The sequence below is a fragment of the Camellia sinensis genome, chromosome 5 (genome assembly GCF_055761805.1).
Source record: "Camellia sinensis isolate YWXY chromosome 5, ASM5576180v1, whole genome shotgun sequence".
In the NCBI taxonomy this organism is placed as follows: Eukaryota; Viridiplantae; Streptophyta; class Magnoliopsida; order Ericales; family Theaceae; genus Camellia; species Camellia sinensis.
The window spans coordinates 206,787,925-206,801,092 of NC_138965.1; the positions used below are offsets into that span (position 1 = coordinate 206,787,925).

Consider the following 13,168-nt stretch of genomic DNA (forward strand, 5'->3'; position numbering starts at 1 on the left):
TGTTCTGTAATTTAGTCAGTGAACTAAATTTGTTTAAAGATTAAACTTTGATTCATAATACATTAGTCAATGAACTAATCTTACTTAGTGAACATTAGTCAGTTTAAACTTACTGATTCATCTTACCCAGTTTAAACTTAACTCATTAATCAGTGAACATTAAACACTGTCCATTCTTTTATCTTCATATGCTATTTAACATGTTCAAACATAGACAAAGAGTCTGATGGTTGTTTTTCAAAAAGAGTATGGATTTGAGAAGCATATTTTGAATGATTTTTTATTGGTTGTTGGCAGTTTATTTGATAATCTTTTGGTCATGGATCCTCCAAGTGAAGAAACTTTTTTTGTGAGTCCTAATGTTGTGCCCGAATCATCTGCTATTGACCCCTCTACCCAATCTAATGCTCCCCCTCGTAGACCACCCTTGGCCAAAACTAGTCGTCGTGGGAGAACAACATCAAAGGCTTGGGATCATTTTGAAAAGATTAAGGGTATTGATGGGAAAGATAGGGCCATGTGCAAGTATTGTAAGAAAGAATATATGGCAGGCTCTAAGAGTCACGAAACAAGTAATTTGTTAAGTCATTTGAAAAATTGTACAAAGTATCCATATAGGGACACTCATGGGCAACAAACATTGGGATTTCAACCTAGAGAAGTTGGCAGTGATGGTGAGGGTGTTGTTGATGTTGTGGTTACACCATTTTCCATAGAAGTTGCTAGGAGGCATCTTGCCGAGATGATAGTAATTGATGAATTGCCCTTTAGATTTGTGGATGGGGTTGGTTTTAAGAGGTTTTGTAATGTCATGCAACCCAAGTTCAAGATCCCATCTCGATATACTGTTGTTAGGGACATTGTAGACATATACACTAATGAAAGAGAGAGGTTGAAGAAAATTGTGAAGGGGCGCAAAATTTGCTTTACCACAGACACATGGACTTCCATACAAAATTTGTGTTATATGTGTCTAACTGCACATTTCATTGATGATGATTGGAAGTTACAAAAGAGAATTATAAATTTTTGTCAAGTTGAAGACCACAAAGGAGAAACACTTGGTAAAAAAATTGAGGCACTCTTAAAAGAGTGGGACATTGATGGCCTTTTCACCTTAACTGTTGATAATGTGAGTTCCAATAATCTAACCATTAGATTCTTGAAACGAACCACAAAATTATGGAAGGGAACTATCTTGGGCCATGAATTTTTACATATGCGTTGTTGTGCGCATATTCTGAATCTCATTGTTAGTGATGGATTGAAGGATCTTAAGTCTTGTATAGCGAATGTGAGGCATGCAGTGAGGTATGCGAGGTCTTTTCCAAACCGCCTTGACTCTTTTAAGAAGTATATGGAAAGTTTGAAAATTGAGAGTAAGAGTCTCTTGTGCCTAGATGTGCCAACACGGTGGAATTCTACATATCTTATGTTGGAGGCAGCAGAAAAATTTGAAAGTGCTTTTCAAAGAATGGGTGAGGAGGACTACAATTATAAACACTACTTTTCGGATAATGAAGGGGGTGAGAGGAGAGAGATGCCTACCGCCGAGGATTGGGATAATTGTAGGGTGTTTTTGAAATTTCTTAGAATGTTCTACAATGCAACAAAGAGGTTTTCTGGCTCTTTATTTGTTACTTCAAATACATTCTACACTGAAATTTTTGTCATTGAAAATATGATTGGACAATTAATCAAAGACAATGATCCTATTTGGTCTTCAATGGCAAAAAAAATGAAAGAGAAGCTTGACAAGTATTGGAGAAATGGGGATAAAATCAATCTCCTTTTGTACATTGCGGTTGTTCTTGACCCTCGAAGAAAAATGACATACTTGCAATTTTGTTTTTCAACAATTTTTGGTGGAGATGTTGTGAAAGTGAAAGAAATGTTGGAGAAGGTGAAAAATTGTTTGAGTAAATTGTATGATCATTATGCCACGCTTGATTCAACAAATGTGCATGCCTCAATGTAAATGAAACAATAGATATGGTGATAGATGAAAATGACCCACATTCTCTTGTGAACTCTCAATTTAACTCATTTTTGGAGGGGCAATTTTCTAGTAGTGGGAGTATGTCGGAATTGGACAAGTACTTGGGTGATATTGAGAAAGGTGGGAAGAATGCTCAATTTGACATCTTGGAGTGGTGGAAGGTTGATGCAACAAAGTATAGAGTATTATCACTCATAGCACGAGATGTGTTAGCAATGCCTGTTTCCACTGTTGCTTTTGAGTCAGCTTTTAGTACAGGAGGTCGTATACTTGATCCATTTCGGAGTTCACTTGCTCTAAAGATGGTGGAGGTTCTTGTTTGTACACAAAATTGGCTCCGAAGTAACATTCCAATATGCCTTCGACAAGCAATGAATGATATTGAAGAATTTGAACAACATTATGATTCGGGTAATACATTCAATGATTTATTTTGTTTTAAATTTCATTTATTTTGTATTATTCAAAATTCATTATTTTCACTTTACATGTTTTTCTTGTGTTATGTTTTATGTGTAGTTGTTTCAGAATCAAGTTCTTGTTCAAGCCCAAGTCTGGAACTTAATTTTATTGAAGTTTAATATCATGGTAAAATACCCCTCCCCTTTGCTAAATGTTGTTAACATATGTTTATTTGTTTTAAGTTTAAGACTTTTTAGTGTTTTCCTTATTAAATAATTTCATTTTTTTTGTTATGCAGGTTTAGATGGCTCATGGTTTGGCTCAAGGAAATTAATGACTTTTTGCTTCTTTTTGGATGACTGTATTATTGTTTGGATGACTGTATTATTATTATTTTTTTTTAAACTTTGGATGATTTTCAACTTCAACTTTGGATGACTGTAATGAATTATGTTTTTGCATTGCCCACTAGAACATTGAACTTTGGATGCCCAGGAGAAGATAATGGAAATTGATAACATGTCATATGAGGTTTGTTAAGTTGATGCTTTTTTAGAATTGTTGAAGTTTTCTTTGTGCTTATGGTTTTATTTTTGTGAGCAATGGATTTTTGTTTTACTCATGTTCTGTTATTGACATCTCTTGTGAATAGATAAATAAACTTTTTTTTTCCCTTCTTTTTCTAGTGCATTTGAGAATAATTTTCTTAGATAATATATGCACTTTGGCCAGAGATTGGTTTTTGGCACTTGGTTTGGGCAGTCTTGAATTTCCAACAGAATCACTTTTATTTGGAGAAAAAAAAGAAACAACATTAGATATTGTAGGTGGGAGAGAATTGGAGAGCACTTGTGGTAACTGTTATATGTTACACTAGTGGCAAGATGACATATAAAACAAAATAAATGTGGAGTTCAATAATATTACCCTCTGCTTATTATTTAGTGAATGGTATTGGATATCTTCTTCTTTTTCAAGATTCAATTTACAGTTTTAGGCCTATCAAATTTATGTATGTTTGTGCAATATTTTCTGGTCTCACATCACATGTGAAGATGAATGGCAGATTTGCTGCATTAGAGACTAAAAATATAATTTGAAATAATATTAATAGCACCTTGTTCAAAACGGCCCCAACTTCTTTCCATTCCTTTAAACAAAAGCATTCTACAGCAAACTTGAATTTATTAAAAATTCCTTGTATTCTAATAAAATGCCTAATAATGAATATCAAATTTACATAAAATACAAAAGATAGAAACTGCTAGAGTAAAATCTTGAACATATGGGTTATTTTCATAGAACAAAGATAAAAGGTTCTGTGATCTCTTTCACCGTGCCATGCCATGCGACTAATCTCATGGTCTCACCAAGGAATTGGAGTAAGTAACCCAAACAGCAGGAATGGGAAGCTTTGTTGATGCAACGTTTGTTGGGTAAAGTGGCTCAATGGTTGAGTCCTCCAAGTTGAACACACCCGGGTCATATCCTGAACTTTTAATGTACATGTTTGTACAACAACACAAATCATCTGTAAAATATATGCAATTCTCTTTAATCCCAGGCAGGCACATCACATTTAGACAGTGACACCGATGTTAATTGAATTTTTTCCTGGTTTTTTTTTTTGTATGTTGAAAATTTGTAAATTTTCAAACCGCCAAACGGATTCGCATCAATCCGCCAATCCACCAAATCCGCATCCGCCGGATTGGCGGACGGATGCGGATTGATTTTCACCAATCCGCCAATTTGGCGAACGGATGGCGGATTGGAGGTTTCGTGGCCGCAACCGATCCGCGTCCACCCCTACATGCTACAGATGTCTTACCTTCTGGGTCTCCCCCCGGATCTCGTTTTCGTTGACCTTCGAGTGAATTACATTACTTACGCGAGGTCCTCCTGTTTGTGGTTGCTGTGCTGGGGGGAGGTGGAGCTGCTGTCGCCTGAGGCAATCTTGCCTGTTCTTCCCTTGTTCTGGCCTCATCGACAAGGTCTCTCAGATGGCCTTGTCTCACCAGGTCTTCTAAATGTGTTTTCAGGGCTCTGCAGCCCTGAGTCATACGCCCGTTTTCATTGTGGTAAGCACAATGTCTGCCAAGGTTTTTTCCCATGAATTCTCCTGGTGCCTTTGCTGGTATTCTGAAATAAGGTTGATTCCGAATTTGATCCAGGACTTTGTGAATTGGGATTCGGAACACAGTTGTCACTACCTGTGCAGCCCTCAGTTCTGTCTTTTGTTTGCTCAATCCATTGTTACCTCAGTCTCGCTTCGGCGAGCCATTTCCCTTTTCTTGCTTTACCTCCTTAGTCCCCGATCTATCTTCTTCGGCCTTGGCGTACTTCTCGATCCTCACCATGAGCTCTTCCATGCTTTTTGGCAATGTCTTTGTCAAAGATTTTTGTAGTGGACAGTTGTCTTTTAGGCCGTTCTTGAAAGATATGACCGCCACCACTTGATTACACTCTGGTATTCGGTTGAACACCTCGTAGTACCGTTTTGCATAGGCCTTAAGGCCTTCATCTTTACTGATCTTCAGAGCCATTAGTGCGTCCACCCTCAATGGCTGCAGCTTGTTTGTCACGAACCTGGCCACAAATATGTCGGCCAAGCCTTCCCAAGTCTTCACACTTCCCTTTGGTAATTTGTGGAACCAATCTGATGCAATCTCTCCAAAAGATGAGGGGAATACTTTGCAGAGCAATGACTCGTTCCCACTGTACAACGCCATTGAATTCAGGTATAATCCAACATGAAAGTTGGGGTTCGACTTACCATTGTATATTTGGAACCTTGGCATACTGAATCTTTTCGGAGCCTCAAATTTGTCTAACTCTACCGAGAATGGTGTTCTCGGCTTTTCAGGGGAAGTTATCTCGGCATCGGCATTCTGCTGCTTCCTTTCGAGATAATCTCTCAAGTCTTCTTTACTCCGCCCAGGAGCTCGGATATCTCCTGACTTTAGTCTTTTCGGCATACTACTCTCAGTTTCATGGTGGGTCCTTTTCGATCTTTCTCCGTGAGTTGTGTCAAAGCAGAGTGCTTGCCCCTGAATATGCCGATGTTCTTTGGGGTCTGCCTCCTTGGCGCGGTGCGTCCTCCGCGACTCTTCTCTCCTCGACTCTCCTCGCCCGACCTCCCTGGAAGGCCGGTGAGAATGTATTTCGCTTCTGGTGTGCTGAGGGGCTATTGGGATTGTCTTCTGCCCTCCCTTCTGGGCATTGGCCGCTGGAATCGGCGTGTCCCGCAGCGGGTATGGTGGCTGCATGACATTGTTTTGCATCATGAAATTGACGACCGATTGCAGGTCTGCCAATTTGTTTGCCATCTCCTTTACCTTTTCATCCCTCCCCAGGCATCTATCCTTCCATACCTGGAGGTCATCCTCATTGTAGTACCCACTTCGATCTGGATTTTTTGGTACGTCGCCATCCTGGCCGACGTCTTTCTTGCTGTGATTCTGGTTATAAGTTTCTGTGTTGCGGTTGTCTCCTGCGACGTCAAGGTCGATGGGCCTGCCACTCCCAGCAGGAGTGTCGTCCCCAATCTTTTCCTTTTGTCCGTCACTGGCCATCTATTCTCCTTTCGTTCCCACAGACGACACCAAATTGTGTGAGTGATTTTCCGATCACACTGCCCAACTCAGTAATCAACTGGAGAGCACTGGCAGAATAGATAACACCTGGCTGACCTGCAACAGAAAGAGAAGATTCCGGCGGTGGTTCGTCCACTCAGGGGCACTCCGACGATCAAGTCAGTATATCTCTCAAAGATAATCAATAGTGCTAAACTCACTAGACAGAATATAAATTGCATACCTTAGACCCATGTGGGTGCCTCTCTTTTATAATTAACTCAATCCTTGTCCCACTAGAAGCCTAGCTTCAATGGACTCTTGCTCAGTGCGTATCTTGAACTCTCCAAGAGATAAAGATAAACTCCCTAAGAGTGTTATCCTTATCCATGCTAAAGTCCTTCGTCATTCTAGGACTCTTGTCCCTTTTCCGCTTACCTCGAATTCCGATATCTTCGGAGATAACCTCGGCCTTGCCGAGATCACCTCGGCGTCATGCCCTGGACACGTGGCACCTCGGCTGACACATCGGCGTCACCTTGGCCACGTGTTGGGACTCAGAAAATATATCCCCGCAATTACTCATGCCCTGCTGTCGCTTTCATTTTTTCCGAAATAGTTGTTGGAAGATATTGGAAGAAAAAAAACTCGTATATCCAAAAATCCAATTAGGGATTTAAGTATCTCCCCTTTTGAAAGTCCTTTTCTTGTATCCACCAAAATGCCACAAAAATCTCTCTCTCCCCCCAAAAAACCCAATCACCAAAACCAAAAACAACCAAAAAAACCCACAAAACAACCACACCACCTACAAGAAAAAGCCCAAGAACTACACCACAGACCCTACCCACACAACAAACACCAACCACACCTTCAACCACAAAAAAAGCAAACAAAAGAAAGCCAATAAAAAAATAACAAGCTCCTCCAACCAAAAAAAAGAAAGCTCCAAGAAATCCAATCAACTCCCGAAACAAAAACCAAGCCATCAAAAGGGAAAAAATGAGCAGTCCTTGCAAAGAGAGTTCAACAGTTTAATTACCATTCCAACATCGGAACAGTAATCAAACTGTTGAAGGGGGCCAAATTCACAAAAGCCTAACAGACAGAGTTAGAAAAAATCCCTTTTTGGCCCAACATAAATGCTCTCTCTTCAACACAACTGAAGGCCTCTTGGTGCAGATGCTACAATTCCATTGTAGCAGAAATGACAACACTCTACAACAAAAGAAAAGGAGCATTTATACTTGGCAAAAAGGAAATGAAACTCAGAAACAGTGATGTCAGGCTCATTTTTGGTATCGACTGTGAAGAATGCAGCATCACCACCAAATCCTATGCAAGACCAAAGGATTTTGAGCTTGCATTTTACAAACGAAGATGCAAATTAGTAAAGAGATTGGATGGCAAGTCATTAACCAAAATGTTTCAACAAACAAAAAAAGGAAAACCAATCAATGATCATTAAGATCTTGCAAGGGTCATCACCCTTTACTTGTGCTTGAAACTTCTTATCCCTATAACAGGCCATACACTCAGTTGGAGTTTCCTCAACTATGTTGACAATCTCAACAACATCAAGAAGAACAATTGGGTTGAGGCAATAAAAGGCACACTGGTGAATTCAATGGCAAATGCAAACAACAACCCACGCATGTCATTGGATGCGTCATGTTACTATTGGTAAACACACTACTCAACTACTTCACACAAAAAATGTCAAACATCTACCTATTTGATACAATCTAACATATTTCAATTTTTTTTTATAGTACCTGGTACTGTGAGCACAGTACACTCCTCCGACCATCCAACAAAGAAGGCTTTCCAAGGTTTATGAAGTGGAACCTTGGCAAAATGCACTCCAAGTGGAAACACATCAGCCTTGCTGACTTTGAAAAGGTATTCAAACTCTTCTATACTCTCATAACACAAATCTATTCAACACTCCTTTCACAGTCATATTATGAAACTGTAAAAGATTGCAGTTTCAAAGCACACACCTATTTAACATCACTCATGTTATGAAACTGCAAAATTTTACAGTTTAAATGCACAAATCTATTTAACATCACCCATGTTATGAAACTGTAAAAAATTTTAGTTTCAAACAACATATTTCAACACTTAACTCACATTACTCACAGTACAACTCATGTTATGAAACTGACCAAATTTACAATATTACTGATATATGCCACATTGTTCCAATGCAGGTTGACCAAAGTGCTTTAACCCCAACTGAACAAGAAATACAGTTATTGCATATCAATCAAAGCATATTAACAGACTCTTCAGCAAAGAAACAAGTGAAAAAAATAAACAAAAGCAACAAAAAAAAGAAGACTTCTAGACAGTGATGAAGATGACTTTCTCGAAAAAGAAAATCAATCAGAATCAGAATTAGAACAAGAAGAAAAAAAAAAAAAAAAAAAAAAAAAAAAAGAAACAACCACAAGAAGAACCAAAAAGTGATGAACAAAAAGAAGAGAGTGCTGATGAACAAAAACAAGTAATTGATGAAGAAGAAACTGATGAAGAAGAAGCTGATGAAGAAGAAGAAGAACAAGAACAAGAAGAACAAGAAGAAGAAGAAGCTGATGAACAACAAGACAATGATGAAGAAGAAGAACAAGAAGAAGAAGAATGTGATCAACAAGAAGACACTGATGAAGAAGAAGGCCAACAACAAGAACAAGAAGAACAACAAACAAACCAACAACAAGAAGTCAATGAACAAGATCTGACAGACCAACAACAACAACATGAAAAAAAAAGAACAAGCAAAACAACAAGAAGAACTCCAAGAGAAATCTGACACATTTCATGCACAAGGTAAACTCTTGTCTAATACTGAAGCAAACTACAAAATTTAATTAAACTAACCAAAACACAATCCAACATTTTTATAGGTCATGACCAAGCACAAACATCAATCAAAGAGGATGACAAGGACAAGCTCATATCAGACATGAGAGCACAAATGCAAGCAATGGAACAAAAATTCATGGCTAAATTATGTAAAAAACAAGATCAATTGAAGGAAATGTCCGCCAAAAAAATTGGCAGTCCCCAACAAAGATTAATGGTCAAGAGAATCAAAGAAAAGTCAAGAAAACAAGCACATGACCCAGATTTTGAATACTAACCAATGACAAAAGCCAAAGAAGATACAAGGAACAAGACATAAACTGCTGCCGATGAACCTAAACCAACACAGGTTACCAATGAAGAAAAAGAGAAGAAGAATGAAAAGAAAAAAGAAGAAATCAAAATAGAAAGAGAACCTACTACTGAACCCGAGCAAAAAAATGGTGCTCATGAAGCAAAACAACAGCAGAAAGAAAAGATGCACGAAGATATTGGCCAAGAGAAAGAAGGTGCTGCTGAAACCAACCGAAAAAAGGATGCCAATCAAGAGAAGACACAAGTTCAAGTATTGGAAAGTGATGATCATTTGAAGGAAGAATCAATCCAAAACAAACCACTCGCAATTTCATGCCGCAAAACAAACAAGGTTTGGCATAACCTATCCAAAAAAGACCAAGACCAAATGCAACTCATCAACAACACACAATCAAGTGCTTGGGTCTGGTCTGGCAGCCAAGATGAAAATTGCATATACTTTTCAGATATATGCAGATTGACCAATAGGGAAGCCTTATATGGGAATGTAGGTCTCCAACTACACAATTTTACAGTTTCTGTTTATACTCAATAACCTATTCCACAAACCTAACACATTCTCATATATAACATGTTTCAGGTCATTGATGCCTTCTCAGAAATAAAATTGACACTCCAACCATCCATTGAAGAATTTGAGAAACATGATCTAGTCTTTGCAAGAAATCCATACGCAGGAAGATCTTACATTTTCTCAACACTCATCAATGTAAGCAAAACTTAATATACCTTTCAATATTATTCAAACTGCAAAATTTTCTACTTTCTTAACATGTCTTAGGGGTGTTTTGGGAAGTTAGTAAAAAGCCGACTTTTGACTTTTTACCAAGCTTTTTGGCTTTTTGGAAAATGATTTGGAAAGTTGGTAAAAAGCTGACTTTTTATTTTTTAGTTTAATATTTATTTATGGTATCAAATCAAATTAAAATGACCAAAATACCCTTACCCAACATAATAAATTTATTTTTTTATTTTTTTGTCATAGGTCCTAATTTGTAATTTCACACTTGCGTTTTTGGCCCTTCCCAAATCAATTTTGTTGCATTTTTGGCCACTTGCGTTTTTAGAAAATGATAAAAAACGTGGCTTTTTATGAAAGTTCCCAATATGGCACTTATTACATAGTTTTATAACATATTTCAAACATATATATAAATTACAGACTCCACTACAAAACTAAGATCAAGCACTCAGAGAAAAAATGATGGACAACCATTTTCCAGAAGCAATGAAAAACATATATATACATTTCCCAATCAACCGCGACAACCATTGGACAATTGTGGTCTTTGACAATGCTGATGGGATATGGAGACACTATGACTCTTTGAGGCCAGCAAAAGATTGCCACAAGCAGCACTTTGAAATTGCAAAAGAAATTGTAAGTTAAATAAAATTTCCTACTTAATTCCATTCCTTTCAAAACATCTCAACACATCACTATAACTAACAAAAATACCCACCAACTATTTTGTAGCAACAACATCAACTGAGATGGAATAAAGCATTATTCAGCAATCAAGGAAACATGTTATCATCTCAAGAGTGCGAGACAGTAATTGCATCAATTGAAGAATGCCCACAACAAACCCCACACTCGTAAGATACAAAATCAATAAACTAATGTTCCAATATGCTAAATTTTGCAGTTTTACCTAACTAATTAACTTCATCTAAAACTTTGCAGGAATGATTGTGCAATCGCCGTCTGCAATGTTATCAACCAATATATCAACTGGCAACCTGTGCAGAAATCACTTCGACCAACTGAGTGGGTCAAATTTCGAGCAGAAATCATCAGTCAATTCCTCTGATAAGAACCGATCTTAAAAACTCGAGCACTACCAAATGTTGACAAAACATACCAAACCATAGAAACAATGAAGAAACTTCTTAACAATACAAATATTCCAGTGAACATATTTTTGTACTTCTTTTTCTTTTCTTTCTTCTTCTTCTTCTTCTTCTTCTTCTTCTTCTTGTTTTTTTTTTTTTTTTTTTTTTTTGTTTTTTAACATGTGACAAGTACTTTATATGCTTTTGGGAATTGATCTTCTTCTGGTTATTATGGTGAAAATGATTGTTGTCATTGATATTGTTGCTCTTCTTCTTCTTCTTCTTATTATTATTATTATTGTTATTGTTCTTCTTCTGCTTATTATTCTTGTTTGCGTTCTTCTGCTTATTATTGTCGTCACATTTGTGGTTACATATATTTTCATCCAGTAAAGGTTGTTTATAATAATTCTTCAAACTGCAAAAATATGCAGTTTCATCAAGTTGTTTTTCATAATTCTTAAAACTGTAAAATTATACAGTTTCATTACTCAAACAAAAATTATACTACACAATTATGCATCCTATTTCATGACTCAACAAATAGATGAACTGCATTTCAAAATTGAAAACAAAATTGCAAAATTGTACAGTTTTGTCACTACGAAATATGAAATAAATATATCATGTAGTAAAACTGCATTTCAATATTATACAATCTCAATAAGAAATTTTCAACAACCTTCTTAGCATTTCATAAAAATAAAACCAACCAAATCCACAAAAAAATAAAATAAAATAAAATAACAAACAAAACAAAACACAAAACAAAAAACAAAAAACAAAAAACAAAACAAAATAGTTACAAAATAACTTCACAAAACAACTTCAATAACTAAAGAACACATTAAAAAAGAAAAAATAATGCAATCAACTTTATTCATTACTTCCACAATACCAAGTATCACATTTTTTATTATCATAATTCCTCAAATTCAAATACAAATTCAAAAGAATAAACTATGGCCTCAAATAACAGCCATGCACGTCTTCTTATTGTGATTCCCATATTTCAAGCACCTCCCACACTTGATTTACTTCACATTCTCACCCCTAGAAGGTATCTTCTTTTTCTTGTTCCGCCCGGGTTGCTTCTTCGTTATAGGAGGTTTGATAATCGAACTACCGGCACCATCAAAGTCAAATCTCTCACTTGAAGGCACTGGATAAATAGATTCCTTGTATGACTCTCTAAAACAATCTGCATGAAAAAAAGGATCAATGAAATCATACATATCTCTACCACTACTACGCAAAGCATGCACAACATAACAACAAGAAAAACCATTCAATTGCCATTCATGGAAAAAACAAGTCTGTCTACCAATATAAACATAAAAAGAAATAGAAGAATGAACCTCAAACAGAATATCACTAGCAACAATCACATCCAAAGACTTAGCTAGCTTCAAAGAGTCCACCAACTTCTTTTCCATAATTGGACACAATTTCGGAGTCCATCTTTTAAATTCAACTCTTCTATTAGACAATTGAGTCATGATTTGAACCCTAATCATATCAACCATACAAGTAATAGGTAACTCACGGGCCCCACCAATCCAATTATTGTAAGACTCGACAGCATTAGATGATATCTCACCATATCGTTTCTCTCTAAAAAATGCAGTAGCCCACTTATCAATTTGCAAACCATCCAATATACTATCAACTCTACCATTCCCAGCAATATGCCTCAATTTCTCCATATAATGTTGAAAAAAAACAACAGTTGGCGCATAAGCACATTTAACTAATATTTTCATCAAACTCAGCTTATAGTTAGTACAAAGTCCCACCAATTTGTCAATCAAATTTCTCTTCAAATGATTCAAGCAATATGCATGATGTGCATTAGGAAAAACCACTGAAAGAGCATTTAGCAATCCATGTTGACGGTCAGACACAAAGGTCAATCTCCGGCCTGAACCAACAGCCTTTAACAACTGACTTAAGAACCACATCCAATTATCTTGATTTTCAGCGTCAACAATTGCAAAAGCCAAAGGAAACAAGCCTGCAAACAAAATAACATGAAACTGCAAAAATTAGCAGACTCACAATACAATAACACACTGACAAACCAAAACTATACTAATTACAAATAAATACATACCTTGATTACCATTCTTTGATGTTACTGCAAGCAAATGCCCCTTGTAATGCTCCTTCA

The 13,168-nt window shown here is 36.8% G+C and overlaps 1 protein-coding gene across 1 annotated transcript; it reads left to right on the forward strand.

The window, feature by feature from the left end:
• Window positions 1-226: 226 nt before the first annotated feature.
• Window positions 227-1,978, forward strand: LOC145792044 (zinc finger BED domain-containing protein RICESLEEPER 2-like). Its single transcript, XM_082872528.1, has one exon. It carries the CDS (start codon window positions 227-229, stop codon window positions 1,976-1,978), a length of 1,752 nt encoding a protein of 583 aa, XP_082728654.1.
• The last annotated feature ends 11,190 nt before the right edge of the window (window positions 1,979-13,168 follow it).

Excerpts from the sequence above, each read along its gene's own strand:
- LOC145792044 (XM_082872528.1), top strand. The coding sequence starts at position 227 with ATGGTTGTTTTTCAAAAAGAGTATGGATTTGAGAAGCATATTTTGAAT.